Below are 26332 nucleotides of genomic sequence, written 5' to 3' on the forward strand. Positions count from 1 at the left end.
TGCAGAGTAGTTGTTTTCAGGTGTATATAATCAATTGTTCTTAATTACTTTGGTGTTTCTTTTTCAACCAATCGGAGGTTACTTTTCGAACGGCCCTCGTAATTAGGAGGAATTACAACATTCCTCAGAATTTCCGTTGGAATCAAGTTGAGTAGTGTCTACCATCGGTGAGTTCCAATATCAACTCTACATATGCAACACTGAAAATTTTCAAAAACTAGACATGGTAGCCTAGTTCTCGATGTCTCACACCTCTACTATTCAGATTTTTGCGGTGTAATTGGAAGGTTTTCTTTCCCGGAAATAATTATAATAAAAACATTAGAGGAATATAAATAACAAGTAATTCAGTGTTACTCTGTGAAAATAAAATAGGAATGATAAGAAAAACGGTTAAAAAGATTGCGATCTTGGCGAATAGTTAGTTTCTACGTCAGAGGCCACAAAGCTTTCGAACGGCCCTTAAATCGAGTTTTCGTATTTTCTACGGAATAAGCACATCATACTGAGTTAAGTGATAGTTTTGGTTTGGCTTCACTGTATCTAGTTCTCCAGATATAAGGCGTACAAGACAATTTTTGATTGAAATGTATTGGATCTTTTGATTATTAAAAAAAAAAAAAAAAGTTCTTAGGGGAGGTTGCTTAATTTAAAAACCTATGTATTAAGAAAGGAATAACACTAGAATAATGAAAGATAAGTTCCCTGAATATTTACATTTACTAAACTTGGTTGAGTATTAGCAAAAACTTCATAGTTATTATTATAAATTCCGTTAGATAAGCGAAAATGTAAAACAGTACTGCATATTGTAAAATACAATACTCTTCGTATGATTGTATAGAAAAACTTACCAACTCCCAAGCAAATGGATGATCATTTAGCTCCGTATTTTGCTCATGTTCGGAATCTGATGCCTCCAATTCCGAACTATAGCTGCAATCTTCTGAGTTCGTTGTTATTCCAATCCATTCACCGGACGTGTTGCCTTCCGGAAACTGAAAATGTTTAAACGTCAGAAACTACCATTATTATTAATAATTGCACAGTCAGTAAAATCTGAAGTTTACTGTTCTACGATTACGCTCGGTAGGCTGTAAATGAAAGTATCAACTATATATATATATATATATATATATATATATATATATATATATATATATATATCCAGGGTGGTAGGAAACTCCACCGACAAAATTCGGAAGGTGATTCCCGACACCGAAACAAGAAAAAAAAGTCCTTTTGCACTTTTCTCTAGGACACATAGTTTCGGAGCTACATGATGCCGAAAACGGGGCAAAATACACTTTAGAGCGCTATATCTCCTCTATTTCGAAAGATAGAGGCAAGGCGGCATGGTCACATCAAAGGAACGAAACCTGCTCTATTCAAAGATGGGTATGTCGCAATCGTGAAATCAGTGCACAAGGGATTCCCCAAAGGAGCATAAGGACTCCCGGATAAACTGTCAGGTAAAGATACGTCAAAATAGGCGTGAATGGATAGGTTTCCCACCTGGTAACCATAATTAGTTGTACCATGCCGAGATCTCAAACAGAGACGAAATGGTGGACACGTCATATTCGCTATGTGTGGTTGCATAAGGGTCTTCACTACAGCGAAAATTAAACTACCGCTAATTTTATAGTTTTTCTGTAATATGTTCAAAATAAATACAAATATTGGGAAAGCAAAAACATAGTGCGCTAGATATTATGATTCTGCATGTGATACCGTCATCATAACTCACTTATCTGCTTTCCATTTGCAACTGCCGAAAGATTTAGCATTTTTTGCGGGTTGTGTAAATAGCGGCACACCCAAAGAAGATAGGTGAGTTGTGATAACGGTATCACATGCAGAATATTATCTAATGCACTATGTTTTTGTTTTTCCAATAATGTTATTTGTTTTCAAGATATTATTAAAAAAAAAACCTTTAAAATTAGCGGTAGTTTCATTTCGCTGTGGTGAAGATCCATAACCACCAGGTACTGATGGTAACCAACAATGCAGTGGTATTAATTATTCCTGACAGGGATACTATGCTATTTTCATGATATAAGCCGGGGATAAGCTTTTACGTGAGGGTGATTTCCCCTGCACCCCCTCGTTTATTCGAACACTGCTGACAGCAAAACATTGACTATTTTCGGGAACATTGCACGGTCACAAACAGAGGGCCATAGCTACCATACGGCTAAAACATACTACATACGTACTTCGCTGATTTGCCTCGAAAGGACCCCCCAAGTTGCCAGTCCAGGTCATTTCGATGCACAAGGAGTCAGCACTGAAGAAACACTGAGTGCATAGCCAACAAACAATACATCACCATTGAGCAGACCTACCTTGTAAGTCATCCGTGAAGTTGAAGTGGGCAACTACTACGTTGTGTGTTGTGAATCACGTTCATAGTGTAGTGTGTTGTGACAATGGCCCATTACACCAATCAGGAACAGGCCGAGATGAAATGGTAGGCAGGCAGCCCGATTATACAACGATCGATATCCTGATAGACGCCAACCGCATCATACAACATTTGCAACGCTGTTTCGTTTGTGTGAGACCGTAACGTTCCACCCTGCCATGTATGACACGGGAAGACCACGTGGGGACCGCGCTGTGCATGCCGAAGAACGTATTTTACGACATGTGTTCGATGACCCGAGTATAAGTTCCAGGGAGCTTGCCCGTCAGCATAATGTCAGTCATGAGAGGGTGTTGTCGGTCCTTCATGGCAACAATTTTTACCCCTATCATTTGCAACGGGTACAGGGTCTATCGCCAGGGGATTTTCCTCCCAGGGTGGACTTTTGTAATCAGGTTCTCCATTTGGTGGCAACAACTGTCGGTTTTCTCTCCTCCATTTTGTTCACAGATGAAGCCCAATTTGGAACGGGTGGTATCCAGAATTTTCATAATAGTCGTCTGTGGATAATCCACATGGAAAGGTACAGGCCCGCCACCAACACCAGTTTCGTATCAACGTTTGGGCAGGGATTCTGGGTGACTATCTCATTGGACCAGTTGTTCTTCCACAACGATTCACTGGGCCTATCTATTTGAACTTCTTGCGCGAGATACTTCCTACCCTTCTGGAGGATGTGCCGTTGGTCTTACGACAACGTATGTGGTATATGCACGATGGTGCCCCGGCGCATTTCTGTCACCTAGTGCGTGATTATTTGAGCACTGTTTTCCCGGGCAAGTGGATCGGCCGTGGCGGTCCTATGTCATGGTCTGCCCGGTCGTCGGACTTAAACCCTCTGGATTTTTATTCATGGGGGCATCTCAAAACTGTTGTTTATGCTACTCCGGTACCTGATATCCAAACGCTGGAACAACGCGTCCGAGACGCTTGTGATGCTTTGCGGGAAGAACCAGACACGTTTAGACGTGTGCGCCGATATGTGCGACGACGTCTGAATGCCTGTGTTCAGAGTGATGGACGTCATTTTGAGCATCTTCTTTAGTGTTGCCACAGGTAAGACTTCTGAAACATTTAGTGTCATTCTTTGTGATACTTATTCATCACGAATACCAGTACGAGCTGTAGTGTATCATACTTGAAAATACAGTTCATGTTTGCCTGTACACATGCTTACTTTTGTCCATGTCTTCCATGCCTCAGTTGCCTACTCGGTAGGGCCTACAGCGATTCTCGGCCCTGCAATGTCTGCGTACTCTGCTTGTTGCAGAACCGCTGCACCAACACCCATGTTCGGCGGTGTTCTCATGAATTGGTCCCCGATGCTGAAATGGGGAATCCCCACTTTTCCAGCTCTCACCCCACAGTTCGTACGTAAGCCATACGTAGCACGTCATAGTACATACGTCTGTTTGACTTTTTACTGTCCCTACCATGTATGCTTTGCGGAATCCCCTTCTTCCTGTGTGGACTCCCATTGCGCAGTTCCATCTGCTCCATTCAGTTTGCAGCATCAGTTCCCTTGAGTATGATTTTCTTTCTCATTTTGTGGACCGACGTCACTATCTCAATTCGTTCGGGAGATATTCTACTTTATCCACGATGTGTGGGCGATCTTTTGCTCGGTTCGTGCTGGAACACGCCGCCTCTTTCGACTTCTGTTCATGACTTGTTTCCTTGTTTACAGTTGTAGAGTCATCTCCCGAAGTGTATTCACCCACACTTCATATCCACAAATTCATTGTTGGTTACCATCAGTACCTTTTGGTTATGCAACCACACATACCTAATATGACGCGTCCATCAATTCGTCTGTTTGAAATCTCGACAGGGTTACAACTAATTATGGTTACCAGGTGGGAAACCTATCCATTCACGCCTATTTTGACGTATCTTTACCTGACAGTTTATCCGGGAGTCCCTACGCTCCTTTGGGGAATCCCTTGTGCACTGATTTGACCGATTGCGACATACCCATCTTTGAATAGAGCAGGTTTCGTTCCTTTGATGTGACCATGCCGCCTTGTCTCTATCATTCTAAATAGAGAAGATATAGCGCTCTAAAGTGTATTTTGCCCCGTTTTCGGCATCATGTAGCTCCAAAACTATGTGTCCTAGAGAAAAGTGCAAAAGGACTGTTTTTCTTGTTTCGGTGTCGGGAATCACCTCCCGAATTTTGTCGGTGGAGTTTCCTACCACCCTGGATATATATATATATATATATATATATATATATATATATATATATATATATATATATATATATATATATATATATATATATATATATATATATATATATATAAAGGCGCGGATACAAGGGGGGCTATCGGGGCCATAGCCTTCCTTGACGCTCAGATTTACACTGGATAAAATGGGTTTCAATCCTGCTTTACACTGGATAAAGCTGCAGACTATGGTTTAGCCCCTCCGTTGATTATATCCTGGATATATATATATGGTGTTTCAAAACAACACCAAGATAAGAAAAAAGTATAGAGCAACCTGGGTGCAGAAATTCGTCATTTTGGAGTTATAGGCTACCGAAAACATGAAAAAATGAACTTTAAATGTTCATAGCTCCAATACTATGGGACCTAACGTAGTCGGGTCAAGAGTTCACTTAGGAACTAATGCATACGCTATCCAGAAATACATGTTTCAGAATCCTGCAGTATTCACACAACAATTTTTATGGAGGAAGTTCAGCTACGGACAGTATGGAGGGAGTAATTTGAAGTACTCACCAACTACCTCTACAAAAATTGTTGCGGAAGTGCCGCAGGACTCTCAAATATGAATATATGGATAGGGCACATGCTAGTTTCTAAGTGAAGTCTTGACCCTCTACAGTAGGTCCCATAGTATTGGAACTATGGATATTTAAAGTTCATTTTATTATGTTTTCGGCAGCCTACACGAACTCCGAAATGACGGGTTCTACACTCAGGTTGGTCTATACCTTTTGTCTTATCTTGGTGTGAGGAATCACCCCCCAAACGTTGTCAGTGTTGTTTTGAAACACCCTGTATATAAATTGTCTAGCATATATTTCTTAACTAAATAAGACTAACTGCACAGCACCAACGTATTAATTTAAATATTTTCGAAAGCCGCTGCAGCCATCATTCTCGATCGAAAATCGATTAATGTATCAGAGAAATATATTATGGATCCTTCATTAAAATAAAACGTTAAGTTATTATATGTTAAGCAACATATTATATAACGGGGAAACAAACAAAACCCGTTCGGGTTCCATTTATTCACTATTTTCAGGTGTACTGTTACAAAACGTGTACAGGAGAAATATCCATATATAATGACTGTGTCATGATATTTGCAGTTCAGAAGAAGTTCCGTAGACGTTCAGGCACTTATTAAACTGTATCACTAGGCGACGAATTCCCTCCAGGTAGCAATCAATCAGATGCTCGGCGAGCCACTCTCTGACTGCATCTTGAACTACAGCATTACTGTGGAACCGACGAGTCTTTAATGCCTTTTTCATTGGACTGAACATGTAAAAATCACAGGGTGATAGGTCCAGATTGTACGAGGTGAAGCGGCATCTCCCATTAGGACCGTCGGAACAACTTTTGCACCAGTCCGGCAACATTCACCTGTCCAATAACATTTGATGTTAACACTCTAGGTTGTTTGTGTTTGGTGGCTTCCAGAAGAAGGGTCAACGACACCTGGAACTTGAACTTCTTGAGGTGTTGTGACGAAGGGATGCTTCCACTGAATGCTGGCTAATATAGAACTCGGTTCAAAGTGGTGGAACCATGGTTCACCCGCTGCCACAATCCGCAAAAGAAAAGCATCACCCTTTGTGTGGTAATGTATCAAATGTTGAACCGCTCTCGCCAAAGGCGAAAGCGTTAGCGATTGCGCTACGCGCGGGCAAAGAGGAAAAGACTAGAGGTTTTTATGAAGGTGTAAAGAAGAATTAAAAACACCTGAAATAAGGATTTAGGATTCAGATTTCTGGGTTCTCGGCATCTAAGGCCATTTAGCCCGTCACGTTTGAGGGATGACGTCCCTCGGCGAGCACTATCCGGGGAAAGGGAAGGAAGGAAGGGGCCTGGGACCTTTAAGTTAGGTACCATCCCGGCATTTGCCTGGTTTGAATGAGGAAAACCCAGGAAAACCTCATTCAGGATGGCTGGCCTGAAAAAGCTTTCACTTGTTTGACCGGGTGCCCCCACCGGGAATCGAACCCGGGACCGCTTGCACTGAAGGCGAGAGCGTTAGCGATTACGCTACGTGAGGCCACTCATCTGTGATAAGGAAAACCCAATAAGTAAGGTTGGGGAAAGCGTGAGGAAAACCAATTGGATATAATTATAACGAGGAAATCTAGTTGGTTAATGCGTTGAATGGATTTTTTGGGGGGAGGGGAAGGTAAAAATTAAGGTAGAAGAAAAACAAGGATAAGAATACGATGGGCAGCATTAAGACGGATCAAAACACTGATTACTGAGGAACCCCACACTACACGAAAGTTTCTCAACTAGTTCCAAAGAACCTGCCAGTTATGGCCAAACACGAGGTGCTAATCACAGTATCCGAGAATTTTAGTATTTCCCCTCTAAGCAGTAGTAGTATGAATTCAGGCCGCTAGTTGTCTCTTGGTACCTACCAGACTATACTGGAGGTCCTACACCAGACACGAAGAAAACTGAAACATAGAATATCAGAAATAATGGTGGACTTTATTCAGCAACGTACAGGCCTTCATGTTCAATCACCTTCACTCACCTCTGCGACAGTTCAATCGCCTGGTGATACCAGGTGACATGTTTAAAATTGGAAAACTCGCGGCAGGAAGAGTGCATCTCATCATATGAGTTGAACTGCTGACCAAATAGGAACTCTTGGTATGGAGGGAGCGAAACAAACCATAATCCGATAGCGCAACACCCGGACTATAGGCGGGATAAGGTCTTAGACCAAACATGTCAAGTTCAGTTAGGGTGTTGGTCATTCTTTGAGATCGATTACTCGATCGGATTTGTAGCATAACCTTTTCAAAAGGACATATACTCAGTGTAATTGTTCAGAATACCCTCCCCAGCTCACCTGTTCACCCTCCCCAGCACGACCTTCTCGAACACTCATAATGGACAATACTACCAATATTTCACCCACACACAGCATGATCTTTTTCCCAAATCTGTTCTGCTTCACATGGATTATGGCCTCCTGTCCTCTTTTTCTCCTACTGTTTACGTGTATCACACCCATTTCTCGTCTCTTCCAAAAACGGTCACGCGGATTTTGTAGCACCTGCAACTTTGTAAGCCCGTGCAGACTTTGTCGGGGCAGTTTATTTGTGTAACCTATGTCATGCAAGCGACCGTTTACTGTCGATCTGGGTGCTCCAATCAATACTGCAAACAAGCGAGTACTGGATTGTGGCTTAGCATTCAAAGCATCCTGCAGAGTCGTTAAATATCCATCGGAGTGATCAGGTGCGGAGCTTGTTGGGAAGGCTTAGATCACCTGATGTGAATTTTTTAAACCAACCGGAAGCTGACGAGAGATTCACAAATTCTTCATTCTCCATACGACATATTTCTCAGTTGCCGCTTTTGCTGTTAGTCCTTTTATTTTTTCCATAAAAATTGTAGCACTTCAGGAATTACAATTTGGTCCTCACTCATCTTGGCCACTTTGACTTTACGAGAATACTCCTTACACATGACGTGCTTGTTTTCACTGATCCCACGAATCTGTCCTCTATGCCTGCTAAGTGATTCCGTGTAGCGTAGTCGCTAACGCTCTCGCCTTCGGTGCGAGCGGTCCCGGGTTCGATTCCCGGTAGGGGCACTCGATCGAAAAAGTATATAAAAAGCTTTTTCAGGCCAGCCACCCTGAATGAGGTTTTCCTTATTCACACCAGGCAAATACCGGGATGGTACCTAACTTATCGGTTCTAGGCCGATTCCTTCTTTCCCCACTCCTTTCCTTCTTCCCTTTCCCCAGATAGTGTGCACCAAGGGATGTCATCCGTTATACGTGACGGGCTAAATAGCTATGGATGCTGAAAGCCCGGAGATCTAAATCCTAAATTCACGCCTGCCAACAATTTTGCAAGTGGCGCCACTTCCCCTTGCAAACTTCACCTCATACAGCACAATGTGTTGATGATGTAGGACTTCTTGGGCAATCTGCTATTTCAATTGGTTATTTGCTGCCACGTTAGCATTGTCGTGAGTGTACGAATTTTTAAGTTTTGCTGGTTGCAATACACTGTGTCGGTGAATTTCGAAATGGTCAAAAATCTCTATCATTGACTTGACGCTGCTGCGAATTTGACAAGTTTATCTTAGTTGTGGAAAGAATATCATCTTGTTTTGTTTCAGAGTTATAACCGTACGCCTGAACCCGATGGTGTCACTGATTGTGGTTTAAAAGATTGGGAACAAATTTCGCTGCAACTGAAAATATGTTTAGTTCATCCATTAGAATGCGTTGGCATCTCCCGTTTGACAGTTCAACTCTATTACAAACGCATGGATTGTCTACCTTCTGACCTTTACACACTTCCGAAGCTGTGCACGATGGCGATCGACTTGAATGCTTGTCATCCTTCACAAACTCCCGGATGTGTTTGACACGCTTAAACCGCTCAAGAGGTCTTGCTTCACTTAAAGCTTGTTCACTGTTATCAGAACTAAATGATATAATTAACTGTTAATAAAGTAAGCAACATTCTATGCTACAAATGTAAACACACATACAATAACACACCTACGGCTACCAGTTAACAGTATTAATATCAGAATAATTTGTTTACTATTTTATCATCAGTATATTTTTACCATAAATTGAAGTTATTTAGCTATTAACTCCATTCATAATTATAAGATTTTAGATTTCTGGGCTCTCGGCATCTAAGGCCATTTAGTCCCTCACGTTTTGAGGGATGACGTCCCTCGGCGAGCACACTATCCGGGGAAAGAGAACGAAGGAAGCGACCTGGGACCTCTACATTAGATACCACCTCGGCATTTGCCTGGTGTGAATGAGGAAAACTCAGGAAAACCTCATTCAGGGTTGCTGGCTTGAAAAAGCGTTTTACACTTTTTCGACCGAGTGCCCCACCGGGAATCATTCATAATTATATTAAAAATAATAATAGACCCATATTCCCGATATACAAAATTAACGCTTTGTCCGATAATTGCTGTCATGGACAAACACACATCCCGACACACACGGAAAGTCTCCGTCAGCACTGGATGGACATCAGCAGTTTTGTTCAAACTGAAACAAAATTTAATGTTGATCCTTTGCTCCTTCACGAAATTTGCAGACACAGGTGAACACGGTAGAATACGGTAAAGCCAGTAAAACCTCCATCATGTCACTTGGTGGATTGCCAGTTAAAATACACACCAAGAAGTAGCTCGTAGACATTCAAAATGATATTGTTTTGGTCGAAATAATAGAATTCGGGGTAGCATTTCGTACTTCTGGTGATGACAAAAATTTTTTAAATAATAATGTCCAGAAAACGTAATTGAAAACAAACCAACTGAAAATTTTGGGAAGAGTGAAAGAGAGCGTGTTATGAATATACTAGGTATTCCCAATTAGAGCATTGTCCTACAAAGAAAAATGACATGTTGTTTAATCAAGTTATATTTACATAGAGGCCCAAAGAAATTTGTAAAATGATTGTGTCAAGCTAGATCATTAAGAAAGAAGGTAACATTTAGCTAAGAAACCTATGTTTTTAGAAATGTATTTGCAAGGTAAATTATTTTTGATATGTTTTAATGAGAATTCAGCACTGTTTGAGACTGAAAATTAGATTCGAACACATCAGACCTAACAGAAGAAAATTAATGTAGCAGATTTGAATGAAAAAGAAAAGAAAAGAAAGAAAGAAAGATAGGAAGGTAGGTAGGTAAGTAAGTAGGTAGGAAGGAAAGAAAGAAAAAGAAAAAGAAAGAAAGAAAGAAAGAAAGAAAAAGATAAAGAAAACAAAAGTAAAGTAAAGTTTGTCTAATTCGTCCACACGAAGCAAACAAACAAAAGAAAGAAAAAGAAAAAACAAAAGTAAAGTAAAGTTTGTCTAATTCGTCTATACGAAGCAAACAAACAAAAGAAAGAAAAAGAAAAAAGAAAGAAAAATAAATAAATAAATAGATAAATAAAGAAGGAAATAAAGAAAAAGATAAAGAAAACAAAAGTAAAGTAAAGTTTGTCTAATTGGACCATACGAAGAAAGCAAGCATTTGAACCTTTAAAAATTGTAACTACTTACATCGACGGCGGGAGTAACAGGTGATACAGGTTCGCCATCGCTTTCACAGCTGCTGTTGTAGCTACTCTCTGTAGGTTGAAAGATGCGAACTTTCAAATGCTGAGATCCTTTTCTTCGAGTCAACAGACGCTCTCTCTGTTCGAGACAACAAAACAAATTTCACAATTGTTTTTCGCATTATTATTCACAAATTTTCATACTCATATTTATTCAATAGTAATTGAAAAATAAATTTACAGTTCTGGAATTAAGTACACTCTCAATAATCCGGCAGATATCAAACCAGGTACTGCTGAATTACCGAAATCGAAAGCTTAAGGGAATACTGAAAGATTGTCAACAATCCAGCAGATAAATTGTGCCGTATTACCGAAATCACCGAATTGCGGGAAAGTTGAACTGTAAACTCCTAATCAAACCAGGTTGTGCCAGTTTACGGAAGTCGTTAGAATATAGGAAGGTTGAATTGTAGACTCCCTTTAATCCGGCATATATCAAACCAGGTTATGGCGGATTACCAAAATCGTTGGATTATAGGGAAGACTCAACTGTAGACTACCACTAATCCAGCAGATATCAAACTAGTTGTAAGGGATTACCGAAATCAACGGATAATGGGAGGTTGATCTAAGGGGTTACCGCAATCAACGGATAATGGAAGCTTGATCTGTAGACTCCAACAAATCTAGCAGATATCAAATTAATTGTAAGGGATTGCCGAAATCAACGGATAATGGAAGGTTGATCTGTAGACTCCAACCAATCCAGCAGATATCAAATTAATTGTAAGGGATTGCCGAAATCAACGGATAATGGAAGCTTGATCTGTAGACTCCAACAAATCTAGCAGATATCAAATTAATTGTAAGGGATTGCCGAAATCAACGGATAATGGAAGCTTGATCTGTAGACTCCAACAAATCTAGCAGATATCAAATTAATTGTAAGGGATTACCGAAATCAACGGATAATGGAAGCTTGATCTGTAGACTCCAACTAATCAGCAGATATAAAATTAGCTGTAAGGGATTATCGAAATCAACGGATAATGGAAGGTTGATCTGTAGACTCCAACTAATCAGCAGATATCAAATTAGTTGTAAGGGATTACCGAAATCAACGGATAATGGAAGGTTGATCTGTAGACTCCAACTAGTTGTCTAGAATCGAACGAATAATCGAAGGTTGATCTGCCACTAATCCGACAGGTATCAAATCAAGTTGCTCTTGGATTATTGAAATCGCCGGATTACAGAAAAGTTATCTAGAAAAGCACATTAAAATAGCACAATCTATTTGACAACAACCGACATAACCGATTTTATACCGCTCCAATTTCTCTATGGGTGCAAATTCATGGACGCACAAAAGAAAGAAAAAAATGGCTGAGTCGACAATCGACCCGGGCTCTTGACTTACCGTACAGATTCTTTAGCTATATGCTATCCTGATTGCCATACATTCTATCACTCTGATGTCGATGTTGGTCGCTTACATCACATGGACTGCACTGTAACCCCTGTTTTGTTAGGACAACCAAGAGTTCACACGGCGAAACACTTCTAACGGTGAATTATGTAGTATATATGATAAGTCGGGGGAAGTAATCGATTTTATATTATGCCAATTCTTCTGTTAGGTGCGAATTCAATAATTAACAAAGTGAGAAAATACACAAGTGGACCGAAATGAAATCTTGAAGTTTTACGTCCCACGATTATGCCGGTTAGGCTAAACGAGACGGTGATGATGAGAGATGAGTGAAATGAAGAAAGTGGGAGGAAACGGGAGAACCCTGAGGAAACCCACGAGCACGGTGTTTGTCCACCACAAAGTCCACACGGCGCGAGCACACAAGTGGACTGAGTTTCTGGTTTACCGCGCCAGTACGTTAAATACATACATCACTACGAATTTGCAACTATAGAGAAATAGAAAATGGCTTTTGCTTTCACTTGCTGTTTCCTACAACTCACTGTCAAAAAAAGTAATCTTGGCTGCATCTGCTCATCAAGTAAACGCTGAGATGCTTACATTTTGAGAACAAAAGCCAGCTACAACATGGGCGGCGATTAGGGGGGCAAAGAAGGCAGTTGCCCCCCACCCCCTCACATTTTTGAAATGACCCATTAATGTATATAGTTTCATTTGGAAATTAAAGTTTTTTGTATCTGTTAGTGGTTCATAGAAAAAAATGGTGCCATATAATTTTGCCATTGCGTACGAGTTTATTAAACTCGTTTAATACTTACTACAAACGAATAATATTTATAATAGAAAATTAAAAATAAGTATTTAAAAACAATATTTTAAATCATTAATTAAAACAACTGAAATTAATGATTATTTTGTTACTCTCATTTGCCTATTTTAAAGCATAAAGCATACGATTATTTTATTACTCTACTATTGCATAACAGTGTCTGGCTTTGATCTTTATTTTTTCTTCGAGTATCTTTCTTAACTATTTATACCAATATAAACGCGAAGTCAAACAAGTGGTCTTCCATAAACAATTTTGTTTGCTTATAAGACTAATTTCACACCCTATCAAGACTCATGTTTAAATAAAGTAGCACACTACACATGTAATAATAATAATAATAATAATATGATGATGATGATGATGTATTATACATGGGGCGAATTTTTCGGGCCGAGCCCAATCCAGCCCAAATGTACCTAGGCCCGGCCCAGCCCAGGCCTGATAATTTTTTAAAAAATTTAGCTCGAGCTCAAATCTTTCTCAACATTTAGTATTAAACCTGACCTAACCCTCAGAAACATTTTCTAAACTCTGGTTCACAACCTGACGCTTGCCTCCCGAATGGTACCATTGCCTCCTAAAACTTTGCCTGTCATCGAGAGAACAAAAACTCCATTTCCTGTAACAAAAATCTAACTTAATTGATTTTTAGCATAAAGCGAAGATGGCAATATTGTTTAGCGACAGGCAAAACTCTCCCACCCCTTCTTGTCATATATTGGGTTCAGTGAAGGTCAAGGTCAGAGCTCAATTTACCGCGCAATGCCTGCAAACCTCTATAGTGAAAGTGGAGCCGCTAAGCACCACAAACTATAAATAGCCATTGCATTCTTTGTAGCATTCTTCACGGGCACACTTCTTCAACGTTTGACTTTATTCCAATTCTCGTTTAACGAAGTCAATAATCATTAAAGAATTGAAATTAATCGACCCCAGTCCAGCCCGACCTGAAGAGAAATCAGTGTCGGCCCGCCCAAGCCCGGCCCGTGCAGGTGGGTGTCTACTGTAGTTGACTTGGATATATCCAGTGTCCTGCTAGAAAAATTTCCAATATACTACAGTGAACTGCAGAAAAGAAGTGTGTGTCACATATGACTTATGCTGTGATATTTAGCAGCCTGTAAAATTTGTTGAAAAAACAGTCTTCTTCAATATTCTAACATAGTGGTTTTCAACCTTTTTTTGAATGACTATACACTATACTGAGTGTCCAGGACAATGAAATGAAATGAAATCTTTGAGTTTTACGTCCCACGGTTATGGCGGTTAGGCTAAAGGAGACAGTGATGAGTAATGAATGAAATGGTGGAATGAAGAAAGTGGGAGGAAACGGGAGAACCCCGAGAAAACCCACGCACACGGTGTTTGTCCACCACAAAGTTCACTTGGCGGGGGCTGGGATTGAACCCGGGACCCCAAGCACCAGAGGTGAACGCTATACCACTGAGCCACCGCGGCCCCCGACTTTCAGCGTTGTTTCCAGAAATGGCAAGAGTGGTGAAACAAATGTGTATGTTCTCAAGGATCCTATTCTGAACGCTATTAAGTGAATGTGTACCGGTATTGTGGTAATAAATAGTTATAACAAATTCCGGAAACTTTTTTGACTATCCCTCGTATTTTAAGTATCATTAGACACCTTGTTTATAATTTCATCTTCTGAAATAAGTCTTCTGGTTTGCTTTTAGTATGTAAATGTAGAAGTCCAGCCCTTTGAAAAAGTCTGCCCCTTCCTCTAGAACAACCCTCTGTGTACACCTACTATTATATATAGAAACTAAAAATTGTCACTCACCTGCGGCGTACCAGATCTTGCTCCTTGAGCATCATCGCTGCCTTCAGTATCTGATTGTGCGTGATCTGTATCATGCCCTGACCCAAAATGGGAAGCTGAAAAATAAACAAATAAATAAAAAATATTATTTATTTCAAACCCATTTGTTTTTAAATAAAGAATAATCATTCTTCTACAGATGAGAAGGCCAACCACGTATGAACATGCGGTGTCCTCCCACTTGCGTACATGTCAAAATCCTTCCCACTTCCGTACAAGAGCCAGATGCAATGAAATACCATGGTTTAAAAGCAAGATAAGAATTCCCATTTCCGTACAGATTCAATAGCTGGCACTACTTCTGTGAATTTTTTTTAGTTTTTGAGCAGAGGGGGATATGGAATCTAAAAGTTTCGTTTCGAGTAGCAGCCACAGCAAATAAAGAGTCCTTGAATAGTTTCATTTTGCAGACTGCCTAGCAGGTCAGAACTACGTTTTTTATTAATGGCATGTTTAAGAGTTGCAGCAAACTTTTCTCCCAAAGTTTAGTAATTCATGCAGATATTGAAAGTTCAATGGGGAAATTAATGTGATTACAGTGGTTTCTGGCCTTCTCCCGAACAAGAGAAAGCATATATCGTCCCCAGAAAGCAAAAAGGTGCTAAGTGTCACGTTCCTTGATTTACAACTAAGTGTATATCCTGACTATCCATTTCATGGTTAATGTTGTGCAGAAAGCAGACAAGTGGCAGGAGACAATATGAAAGGTCTGCATCTAGAAGAAAGAAAGAATCTTAATTAACAAGTGTTTCATTCGTTTTTTATGCTCCTGAGAAATTTGCATTTCGGCGCTTAACACCTTTCTGCTTTCTGGGGGCGATATATGGCAGTTCTTTTCACTAATAAAAAAAATAGTCCTGAATTGGAATCCTGAAGCTGTAATGGTAGACTTCAAGAAAACAGTAATAAATTCTTTTAGGTCAATTTTCCCTTCAGCTGATATAAGTTGGTACAATTTTCAATTTAATCAGTGTCTTTGGCGTAAGATACATGATTTGGTCTTGGTTACAGACTACAAAAACAATTATGATATAAGACTTCGCGTCCGGGTATGTGCTCATTAGCTTTTTTCTTTCGTTAGAAATGGTCCGCAGTGGTTGGTTCTGTGTATTCAAGATACCCCTTCATCCCCTAAGCTTGAGGAGTTCTATGACTATTTCGTTGACCAGTAGCTAGAATATTCTACAGTCGCAGCAAGCATGTGGAACTGTCATGAAAAACATAGAACAAATAATCCCGCAGAGGGTTGGAATAATAGATTAAATACTCTGCTAAACAAGCAACATTCTCATGTCATTAAATTAGTCCGTTTTCTCAAGCTTGAAGCCAGGACAAGTGATCATGCTTACGACAGAAAGTATCTCAGCTTGAAAGGTAAAAGAAAGAAAGTATATGTGTAGCTTGGGAAAAAAAAAGTTTTGATGTTTCACAAGATGTTACAAGATGTTTGGTTGCACTTCCATGTATTCATAAGTTGTCATAAATTGTAAATCGTGTATATATACACATATTGATAAGAATTACAAATAGGTGGTGGTAGTAACGGTAAACGGCCTACTGCACATGGACCAAAATCATAGAAGAAAAAGATACTAGTTCGACGAATACTTTTTACAAGAGTATTCCGACTTCTGTATTCCTTTGATGCGATTTGTGAATTCATATTAAACACATTTCGGGGATACATTGATCGAATTTGAATTCAACGTGGTAAGTTGAGTCGAAAAAAATATATTACAGTACGGAAAACGTATGTATCTTTTCGTATTTCCTTGGACATGCAATTCCGTATCCTCCTCTGCTCAAACTTTATTAAAAATATACAGGAACAGTGTCAGTTATTGAACATGTACGGAAGTGGGAAATCTTTTATCAATGTCAAAAAATGTCATGTCGCCTATGGCGCTTTTACGGTTCTGAGAATGTACGCATCTGGGAGATAATCGAACATGCAAAAGGAGACAAAGGAGTTCCGGGTTATGACCATAATGCGTGATGATTGCGTATGCGTGACTTCCTTTACGTCGATAAAGAGCACCATATACTGTCTCTCGAATTCGAAATAGGGCCTGTTGATATTTGGCTTTCTCACGATTCTGGACAGCCTTAGTTCTGAAACTATGCACTTTTCCCCACAAGTCCATATGATCTTTTTCTGTATATATATATATATATATATATATATATATATATATATATATACACGAATTTCTGTATAAAATATCGCACATTAACGAAGAGAACAACAATACACAACTAGGTAAAGCACAAATATTGATGTTATTAAATCTCATTATCACAGAAAAATGGGCATTTCAAACTGAAAAGAGAAGTGAGAGTTAATTAAAAAAAAAAAAAAAAAAAAAAAAAAGGCGCGCGGGGTTATATCGTATTTTCAGCAACTTTAGAACGCTTTCACAGTTTAATGGCTTCCCGAACAATGACCTATCTGACTTTAGTGGAATATTTATTCTATTTTAGGAAGATACTGAATATCACACCTGTGACCAACCATGTATTGAAGAAAAATCAAGAAAAAAATTAGCTGGGGGTATAGTATACCTCTACACACGTACTTACAAGTTAATGCTTACCTGGCTTTAATTGTTCGTCGTTACTGTTATTATTAGTGGTTGCAGTAGCACCAAACGGCACATCTCCCGCTTTCATCCAACCGTTGCAATACGAAGGAACTGCTCCAGAGTAACTAACTGCGTCTTCCTCGTCCAAAAGTGAACTTCCCTCTGGTCTCTCTACGCTGTTTGGTCTCGTAAGGCAACAATTCTCGTGTACTTTAGTCCGCTGGTTCAACGTTCTTTTCCAGCTACACGGAAACTCCTTGGTTAAATCACTTGCACCGCTCTCAGCAGCGTCCTTCACATCACTTTCCTCTACTCCCACGTCCTCACCGTTATCACTCGACGCATTGCCATTCAGACTTTCAAAGCCATCATCGTCTAACGGAGCAGCGTCGCCTTCCGCCGCTTCCTCCGCAGGCTTTGGAGGCGATTCCTTCTTTTCGTCGGTTGTCTTCTTGTCGTACGACGAGGACGACGATGACCCTGACGCGCCGTCTATTTTCTCCACAGGCAAGCTGGCTGTAAATACGTTTCTTGGTGAGTTTCGTACTTCCGTGCTATTGAGGGAACTTTTATCTTGATGTAATGCTGTCTCTTTCCGTGGGGATAGGTCTGACTTATGATTAGCATCGAGAGAGGACTCCCAGGGTGCTCCTCGAGGCAAACATTGTTGAGGTTTCTCTTCTGTTGATGACCTGAAATGGAAACATTATGTACTTAAAACTTCTGTGAAGAAGCTAGGTCCTGGTCGCTACATAAAATCAGCTTACAATATTAACCTGTGCAAGCATATTTGTATAAGGAAACCACAGCTACTCAGTATTAATATTAGGGTGACTCTTTTCAAAACTCAGATTTCATTTGGGTCTAGAATTTCTAACTTAAGTCCGATTTTCATGCGGTTTGTGGCAAATGATCAAGGAAGGATGAGAGATTTATGGGACTATGTTAATTGGTTTAAATTCATCCCGGGTAATATCAGCCGCGCCTCAAGAAAAATAGTAAATAAAAAAAAAATGAAATGAAATCTTTGAGTTTTACGTCCCACGGTTATGCCGGTTAAGCTAAAGGAGACGGTGATGATGAGTAATGAATGAAAATGGTGGAATGAAGAAAGTGGGAGGAAACGGGAGAACCCCGAGAAAACCCACGCACACGGTGTTTGTCCACCACAAAGTTCACTTGGCGGGGGCTGAGATTGAACCCAGGACCCCAAGCACCAGAGGTGAACGCTCTACCACTGAGCCACCGCGGCCCCTAAATAGTAAATATTCGTCAGTGTACCGGTACTTTACAATTGGAATGAGGTTTTGGAGTTTTGAAGCGGAATTGCAGAATACAAATTAAGTGTTATTGGTAACACCCATAAATCACATGTTGAATAGCTACAGCCGGTTTCTTGAAACAAACAATGGAGAAATTTCTTGAGCGACGTAAGGTGTCGATAACTGACATCTTCCACAACACCTGCCTGCAAGGTCCGATGCTTCCTTGTCTCACTCAGAAGCGATCCTATTTCTTCCAATGTATTCAACAGAGACAATATTTGTTCCTGTCTGAGGCAGAACGTGAGGCAAATTTGTTTTTACGTGCCCTTTGCGTAGCAACAACAGATTCCGTTTTCCAAAAATTTCTAACGATAAACACATACAGCTCCTTGTTGACCTTAGCAAGGTTGCCATCTAACGGAGAAAACTTTAAACCTTCACACCACACCTAATTCCGATTGTAAGGTACACTGGCGAATATTTGCTGTTTTTCTTGAGACGTGGCTGCTATTATCCGGAATGAATTTAAACCAGTAAACATACAGTCACAAATGTCCCTTCCTTCTTTGACCATTTGCCACAAACCGCATGCAAATCGGAAATCCTTGAGTTACTTAGAAACTCTAGACCCAAATGAAATCTATGAGTTAAAAAAAAACACCCTGTATATTAATAACTCTTGTGTAACTGTTTTAGTACGTAACATTCCCTTCATCAGACACGTTATGAACGATTAATCCAATAACAACTTAAATATGATATAAACAGAAAGAAATAGAAGAGCACTCGCACCACTTTCCCCGGAGCAAATAAAGTATTTTCTTCAATGTTTACATTCGTCTGTTCAGAACAAATTTTGTCAGAGAAGTCCAGAAAGTTACATAATTACGAAAAGTATAAAACAATCATCTAATCAAAAATTTACATATTATACAGATGGATGTAAAAAGTGACGGAAAAGCTTGATTCGCGCTGTAAGGAGTGGGCGTGTCCTTTTTTTTTCTTTTTTTTTTTTTCACTTTCTGCTTATATTTAAGTTATTCTTTGATTGTGTGTCTGATGAAATCAATATTACACTGTCCAAACTGTTACACAAATGTTATTAATATACAAGGTGGAGCAGAGCCAACTGACACATTTCAAAGCTGAATACTGCGCAGGCGCGACAGCTTGAAGTGAGTTGCGGATGGAGAATTGGAAGAGGATAGGACACCATTTCATAAGAACACTGTAAGAGTTAAAATGGACCTTTGGAGCCATATCAGTTAACCACGAAAAGTTGTCTAAAGAATCGATGCTCTTTAATAACGGACGTCGTCTCGCAATACGTACGAGCACAAAATACGTTGCTTAACGTTGCAACGATGTACATGGTAACTGCTACGGTTTCTTAGGAAATGGCGTCCTATCACCTTCCAACTGCCCATCCGCAACCCACTCCAAGCTATCGCGCCTGCGAAATATTCAACTTTGAAATTTGTCAGCTGGCTCTTCGCCACCCTGTATATACTAAATTGTAAGGTTCCTAGTCTTATGTGTAAGCAACTACTATAAACACATGCTTCAAATCATGAACCCGTGTTATTGTTTTCAAAACATAATCACCAGCAGACGATAAAAGAAAAATACTAGAAAGCCACGAAGTTAGTTCAGAAGGAAACCGAAGATGGCCGACCCTCTCCTCACGAATCTCCCCTTCAGAGGAGATCCATACAAGGGTATTAGGGTAATGCTTAACTAAACTATCTCCTGAAACTGCGATAAGTAAGGCAGATATCCTTCTAATCACTGTCCAACGCCGCCGTGGCTAGAACATTTTACCTTTTGAATCTGAAGCCACTTTTCGTGTGCTGAAGTTTTTGTCTGCACACTGGAAAACATCTTATAAACTTTGTATTATTTACAAGAACTTTGTAAATTTTATTAAACACTATTTTTATAATAAAACGGTGAAGGGTTCCCAGATTGTTTATTAAATTCTACCAAACAAAACATTGCAACACATAGTGCTTTGGTCAGTTGTCGAATACTCCAAAAGTTATAACCAGTGGCGTATTTACGATTTTCTTTCGGGGGGGGGGGAGGGAGCTTTACCTGAAAATATGAAAATTCTGCAAGATATTTCATATACTTTACTATAGTAAGATTTCGGGGTGGTGGTGCTTAAGCCCGGAAGCCCCCCCAAAAGAAAATACGCCACTGGTTATAACGAACAACATGCAATGCTACTCAGTACTTGTACGATGATACCTCTAACCCTAATTCTTTACTCTATCCCGTTACTCAATTTCAAGTTTTCTGGATACCCATTTAAACTGAAGGAAAAGGATCTGACCATTCCAGCCCCATTTTACTAACAGCCAAACCTGGCTCCTTATACAAATACCTTCGGACAGCAGACTCAGACAAGACCTACTTAAAGAGAACATACAAGGGCTGGGGGTAAAAAAGTAACTAAGCTGGCAATACTGCACGAACTATAAACGCACCAGCACTTGCATTTGGTACCTTAATTTTGGGGGAATCGGGAAAGAGGTAAGGAAATCTACGAAGCCAAGTGATATGATGAGAATCTGTCCCTACGTGTCCAGGAAATACAAATGGCATTTCCTGAGTACCAGAGACCCGGCTTCCAGAGTAACAGACTATATGACTGTTCAGAGAGCGAATTGGGTAGCGTAGTGGTTAACACATTCACATAATAAATCGGAGACCTGGGTAAGGAATAAGCAGTTGTTAGTCTCTAGAACCGGATAGTTTTATGACAGATTGGAAGAGTCAATGTAGATTTTGAAAATTAAGATAGAACTGAATTTCAAGTGAAGTTTGAGCAGTTATATTTGTGAATGGAATAATATTTATAGTGCATGGAACACGTAGATGAGAGAATACTACTAATTTTATTGGTCATACGAAAAATAAATTTTTGTAAACGTATATTGCATTCTTTTTATTCATAGTCCTTTTATATTCATTTAATTTAGATAATAAGGATAAATGAAATACAGAATCACAGACTATTGGATTCATAACAGTTGCTTATAGGCAGCGGTGTTATTCTAACTTTTTAATAACCGGTTATATATATATATATATATATATATATATATATATATATGAGAGGAGATGGATGTAGATGGATAGGTAGAAAGAATTATTGACAGTAATATATGAGTTTCAAATATAAATAACGCTCACCACTACACTTATGTGATTTAGTTCTCATTCTTGATATCTGACCATTTGCGATTAAGAAATAAACGCTTATACCTTGTTCTGACTGGAGATCATACAGAGTGTCTACTAAAATTCCAAAATGAAATTTCGTGACTTTTTCGTGACCTTTTCTTTACCAAACCATAAAACTGCGTAGCCTTCTCAAGAGCAAATTTGGGTGCGAATTAGGCCGAATTTTTATGCATGCTTTAGAAGCGTGCTTTGCTTGCGATTTGGTAGCGTCTAAAGCCGATCATAGATATTTTTGGTAATGGATTTTGACGTTTTATAGAACAAAATTTTCCAGTTTGTACTTATATTTGTACAGATTAAAAAAAAAAAAAAAAAAAAAAAAAATCGTGACCCAAAAGTTAAATTTCGTGACTTTTTCTTCACTGTCCCGTTTTCAGTTCCTGTTTTCTGATGACCGTTTTCTGATTTCGTGACTTTTTTCGTGACATTCATGACTTTCGTGACCGATAGACACCCTGTCATATTTGTAATCCTGTAGCTGTACGAATCTCTAAAAATAAAGATAGTTAAATTAAAATTTACTGCTCCTGAGCATAACTGGGTAAAATTTACTGTTATGTCTGGGTATAACAAACGGTTTTGCGAACTCGAAATATTTTAGCAACCGGTTATAGTGAACCGTTGCAAACCGGTTGACTAGCACTACTGCTTATAGGTCATTACGTGCTAAGTTAGTATTTGCATAATACTAAAATATACACAACAACCAATTAGCCTTTGAAAATTGAATACTACACTACAACCACTCATTACCGCTGGATCAGTCTTATAGATATAACGAAACCTATGTAAAAGAAGAAGTATATTTAGGGCTAACCTTCTGATTCTGCTCCTCTTATTTTCACTGCAGCTGGTCGTCTTATCAGACGCTGTATCAGGTGAAGACTTCGAGTCGCCACCTGGAACACAAATACATATACAGTTTTTAACAACTAATACTTGTTGTTGTTGTTGTTATGCTATTTTCGTTACAAATCGAGATAACTATAAAGTTTACGTAATGCCAAATACAAAATGTTTCGCATTTATGTATTGTGACCTGGTTTCAGTATTTTTCTGATATTGCAATTCATGTTATGATCTTTCCTCCAAATGTAATATTTTCCATAAGTAGAAGCTCTGCTTTGTATATACTTAAACACAAACAATCTGCTGAGCAAAACAATATATTCACATAAAAAAAAAAAACTACATACGTGTTACAGTTTCGCCAACTAATATTTTGGCTTCATCAGACACTATCCAGTGATCCTATAATAGTGTTTGATGAAGCCAAAATGTTAGTTGGCGAAACAGTAACACGTATGTAGTTTTTTATGTGAATATATTGTTTTTCTCAGCAAATAGTTAGTTTGTGTTTTTCCTCCAAGGTATTATAGAAAGTGGTTTGAGGAAACAAAACAAAAAAAAGTACTGACTACTCATAGATTTAAAGAAAGAAAAAAAAAAAAAAACAGTTGAGAGTGTTCGAAGAGCATTGCCAGAACGAACTTATAAAAAGAATTATTTTTTCGAAATTTATATGAAATTGTATATTAAATTTATTTGATTAAATTCAATAGATAATACACTTACATATTTGGCACGTGCGTATTAGGGGATCTATTGAATTAGCTATATTGAGCTGTCTCTTTTTATCACCATTTATATATACTTAAAATGCAGATATAATCAAAGGTTACCGATTACTATTTGGTACCAAGATATTCATCATCCTCTTAGGTATTGATCAACACCAATATCATCTCTCTATGACTTACGGTTCCCGAGATATGGCTCCTTAAATCTCCCGAAATCGGAACTTTTTTTTTTGGCCAATATCTCGGGAACAGTAAGAGAGACGCGAAAAATTCCATCACTTCTTCGAGATAGTTTTTGATGCTCTATCGAATGGATGCAGGGCTCAAAATGGAAAAATTCGCAAATAACACACACAGAGAGACATAGAGAATTCAGTAACGAACTTTTTTTAATCTCGTTGAAAATGAAAATGGAAAATATCCAGTTCAACATCCCACAACTATGACCTTTACCCTAAGGGAGACGAATGATTAGGGCAAGTGAATAATATTGGAATAATTCGTGGCATGAGAATGTAGGAGGAAACGAGAGTACCTCGAGAAAACCCACGGACACGATGTTGTCCACCACAAACTTACCTGGTCGGGTGATGGAACCAGAGACCAGAGGTAAGCGCTTTATCACAGAACCACTCTGACCCCCCCCCCCCTCCCAAGCGATAACTTGTATTTACCATGTATTTACTTCTTTTACCTTATTTAATATTCTGGGCAAAAGTGCTATTTTACCTGGCACTAGCTACATAATAGAAGAAGAAGAAGAAATGTTCTAATTAATGTCATGAATAATTTTGATTTATTGTAATTGTTTATTTTTCTGTCGCTAGGTAGAAATGTCTCTTTTCTGGTTGTCATGACAGTGATTCGGTTGCTAAGGTAACAGTTTCGTTACTAGGCATTTGTTTTAGAATTATCAATATATAACTCCAGAGGACGTTGTATAATAAAGACGTGTATAGCATAACTGTAAAGCTATAAAGAATTATTGCAAAATATAGTGAGTTTTAAGTGATTGAAACAAGTGTGTAGACCTTAAATTAATCTTCGTAATAATTAGCAACTAATTTTACATGATTTATACTACGAGATTTTGAATAATTCGAACTGTGGAAGTGCAACACTGTGTTATACCCCTCCCCCCTCAGATTATCTACTGTTCACAAATACTCCTTATCACAAAATATTAGTAACTCTTTAAAGCTCCTCATTTCACTTCGATATCAACATCACTATCACTACGATCTACAATAATAACATTTACTACATTACCTTCGACCTACTACTACTTCCGCACGACATTTGTCACAAATCTTGAACATCTATCGCCCACAGTATTACACTTCATAAACATAAACATTTATATTCTCAGCAATTACGATACGTTATTAACTTACGGAACAATCTGTAGAAGTTAAAATCATGAGGGGTACTTTTAAGATTCCACTTACACGAGAATCAGCGCAGCCTGACACAACAGACTGGAAATTTTCGCAAAATTCACACGATTTCCTCTTGCACACAGCTCACGCCAAAAATCTCATTCAGTGTCTTAGATATAACTATACAACTTTACAAAAGTAAGATTCACTTACATAATCCTAGTCCACGGGTTCGAGACCCGCCAGCAACTCTCCTCTTGGTTCTCTTCACCTGTCGAGATTTTCGATTCTGAGGCTGTTGCGTCACTCCATTGTGCGTGGAAACTATTTGCGAATGAATGATACTCAACACCAACATCATAGCTCCAGGTACTAACACTTCAGATGGAGTCACATGCTGAAACCAATATTAATTTTACTCAACGAAACAATTGCAGGAAATACAGGATGGCATTTAGTATCTCCCCCAACTCGTTTCATGGTTCCAGAACCAAGTACCTTGTTTTTGTCTAAATTGTGATAAAGGTAGAAGTACAAGGGCCCTGGGGGTTTCTAACTCCCTTCGCTAGCTATCCCTAGCTCAGCTATATTTTGTAAAGTACGTAACACACTGTAAATCTTATATGTGCAAGATTAGGGGAGATACTAAATATCAGCCGAAATACATATATTAAATAATTCTGGAAATACATCCGGCAAATGCAGGAAAATGTAGTCGAAAACTGCACATACTCACCACTTCGTATCATTCTTTTAGTTTTTCTTGATATTTCAAGATAGATTTTGGCCTTTCTTTTGATGGATAAAAATGAGACGTAAAACAGGTAGCACAGACGAAAACGGAGTAAAAAAGAAAAAGAAGAACCACTTCATGACCTATTTACAAGTCTTTCACTAAGTGAAAGGGATCAGCTGTGCTCCTCTGGTCTATTCCACCTGCAAGTCTTCAACTTACTAGCACAAAAATACATTTTCCCATCGTTTGTTTAGCTGTATTCAAGATACAAGATACAGTTTTCTCTTTCTCTTGCAATATATATACACCAAATACAATATAATGGCTGCAACAACACATGGCCTTAGTGGGTGGTAATCGGAACTGTCCGAACAGTCGTATCCTCTTACTAGTGACATTTTAACTTAATGTGTGTCCAACGATGTTGCTATAGTTTTGGTTCCCGTTACACTGTGATGACTTACACATGTGAGTTCTTTCTTACTTTCTATATAGAGAAGGGCGAAATGAACAAACATTGACCAACTTGCCTGTACATATGGGTTGTTCCTTCTCAACAGAGGAAGAAATATTCTATTGAAAGCAGGTTGACAGTGCGAAATAACAAAGCAACACCAAGCACTCGGAGTTTCCAAACTACATTTTTCTTCGCCAAAACATTTAAGACATTTCATTCCTTACTCATGTAACGGAGAAGATCAGCTTTTACTCACACCCCTATTCTCGCCG

At 39.0% G+C, this 26332-nt stretch overlaps 1 protein-coding gene across 1 annotated transcript in view; it reads right to left on the bottom strand.

Moving 5' to 3' along the window:
- phtf (putative homeodomain transcription factor) overlaps positions 1–26332 on the bottom strand; it is a 119540-nt gene that overhangs the window by 64883 nt on the left and 28325 nt on the right. Inside the window, exons 5-10 of the mRNA XM_081756487.1 lie at positions 25081–25264; positions 22726–22807; positions 17407–18086; positions 14774–14868; positions 10713–10847; positions 855–998 (exon numbers count right to left, since the gene is read on the bottom strand). Coding sequence (XP_081612613.1) covers positions 855–998; positions 10713–10847; positions 14774–14868; positions 17407–18086; positions 22726–22807; positions 25081–25264 — 1320 coding nt within the window. The remainder of the gene's footprint in view (positions 1–854; positions 999–10712; positions 10848–14773; positions 14869–17406; positions 18087–22725; positions 22808–25080; positions 25265–26332) is intronic.

The sequence above is a fragment of the Thermobia domestica genome, chromosome 4 (assembly GCF_964235325.1).
Source record: "Thermobia domestica chromosome 4, izTheDome1.hap1.1, whole genome shotgun sequence".
NCBI classification, from domain to species: domain Eukaryota; kingdom Metazoa; phylum Arthropoda; class Insecta; order Zygentoma; family Lepismatidae; genus Thermobia; species Thermobia domestica.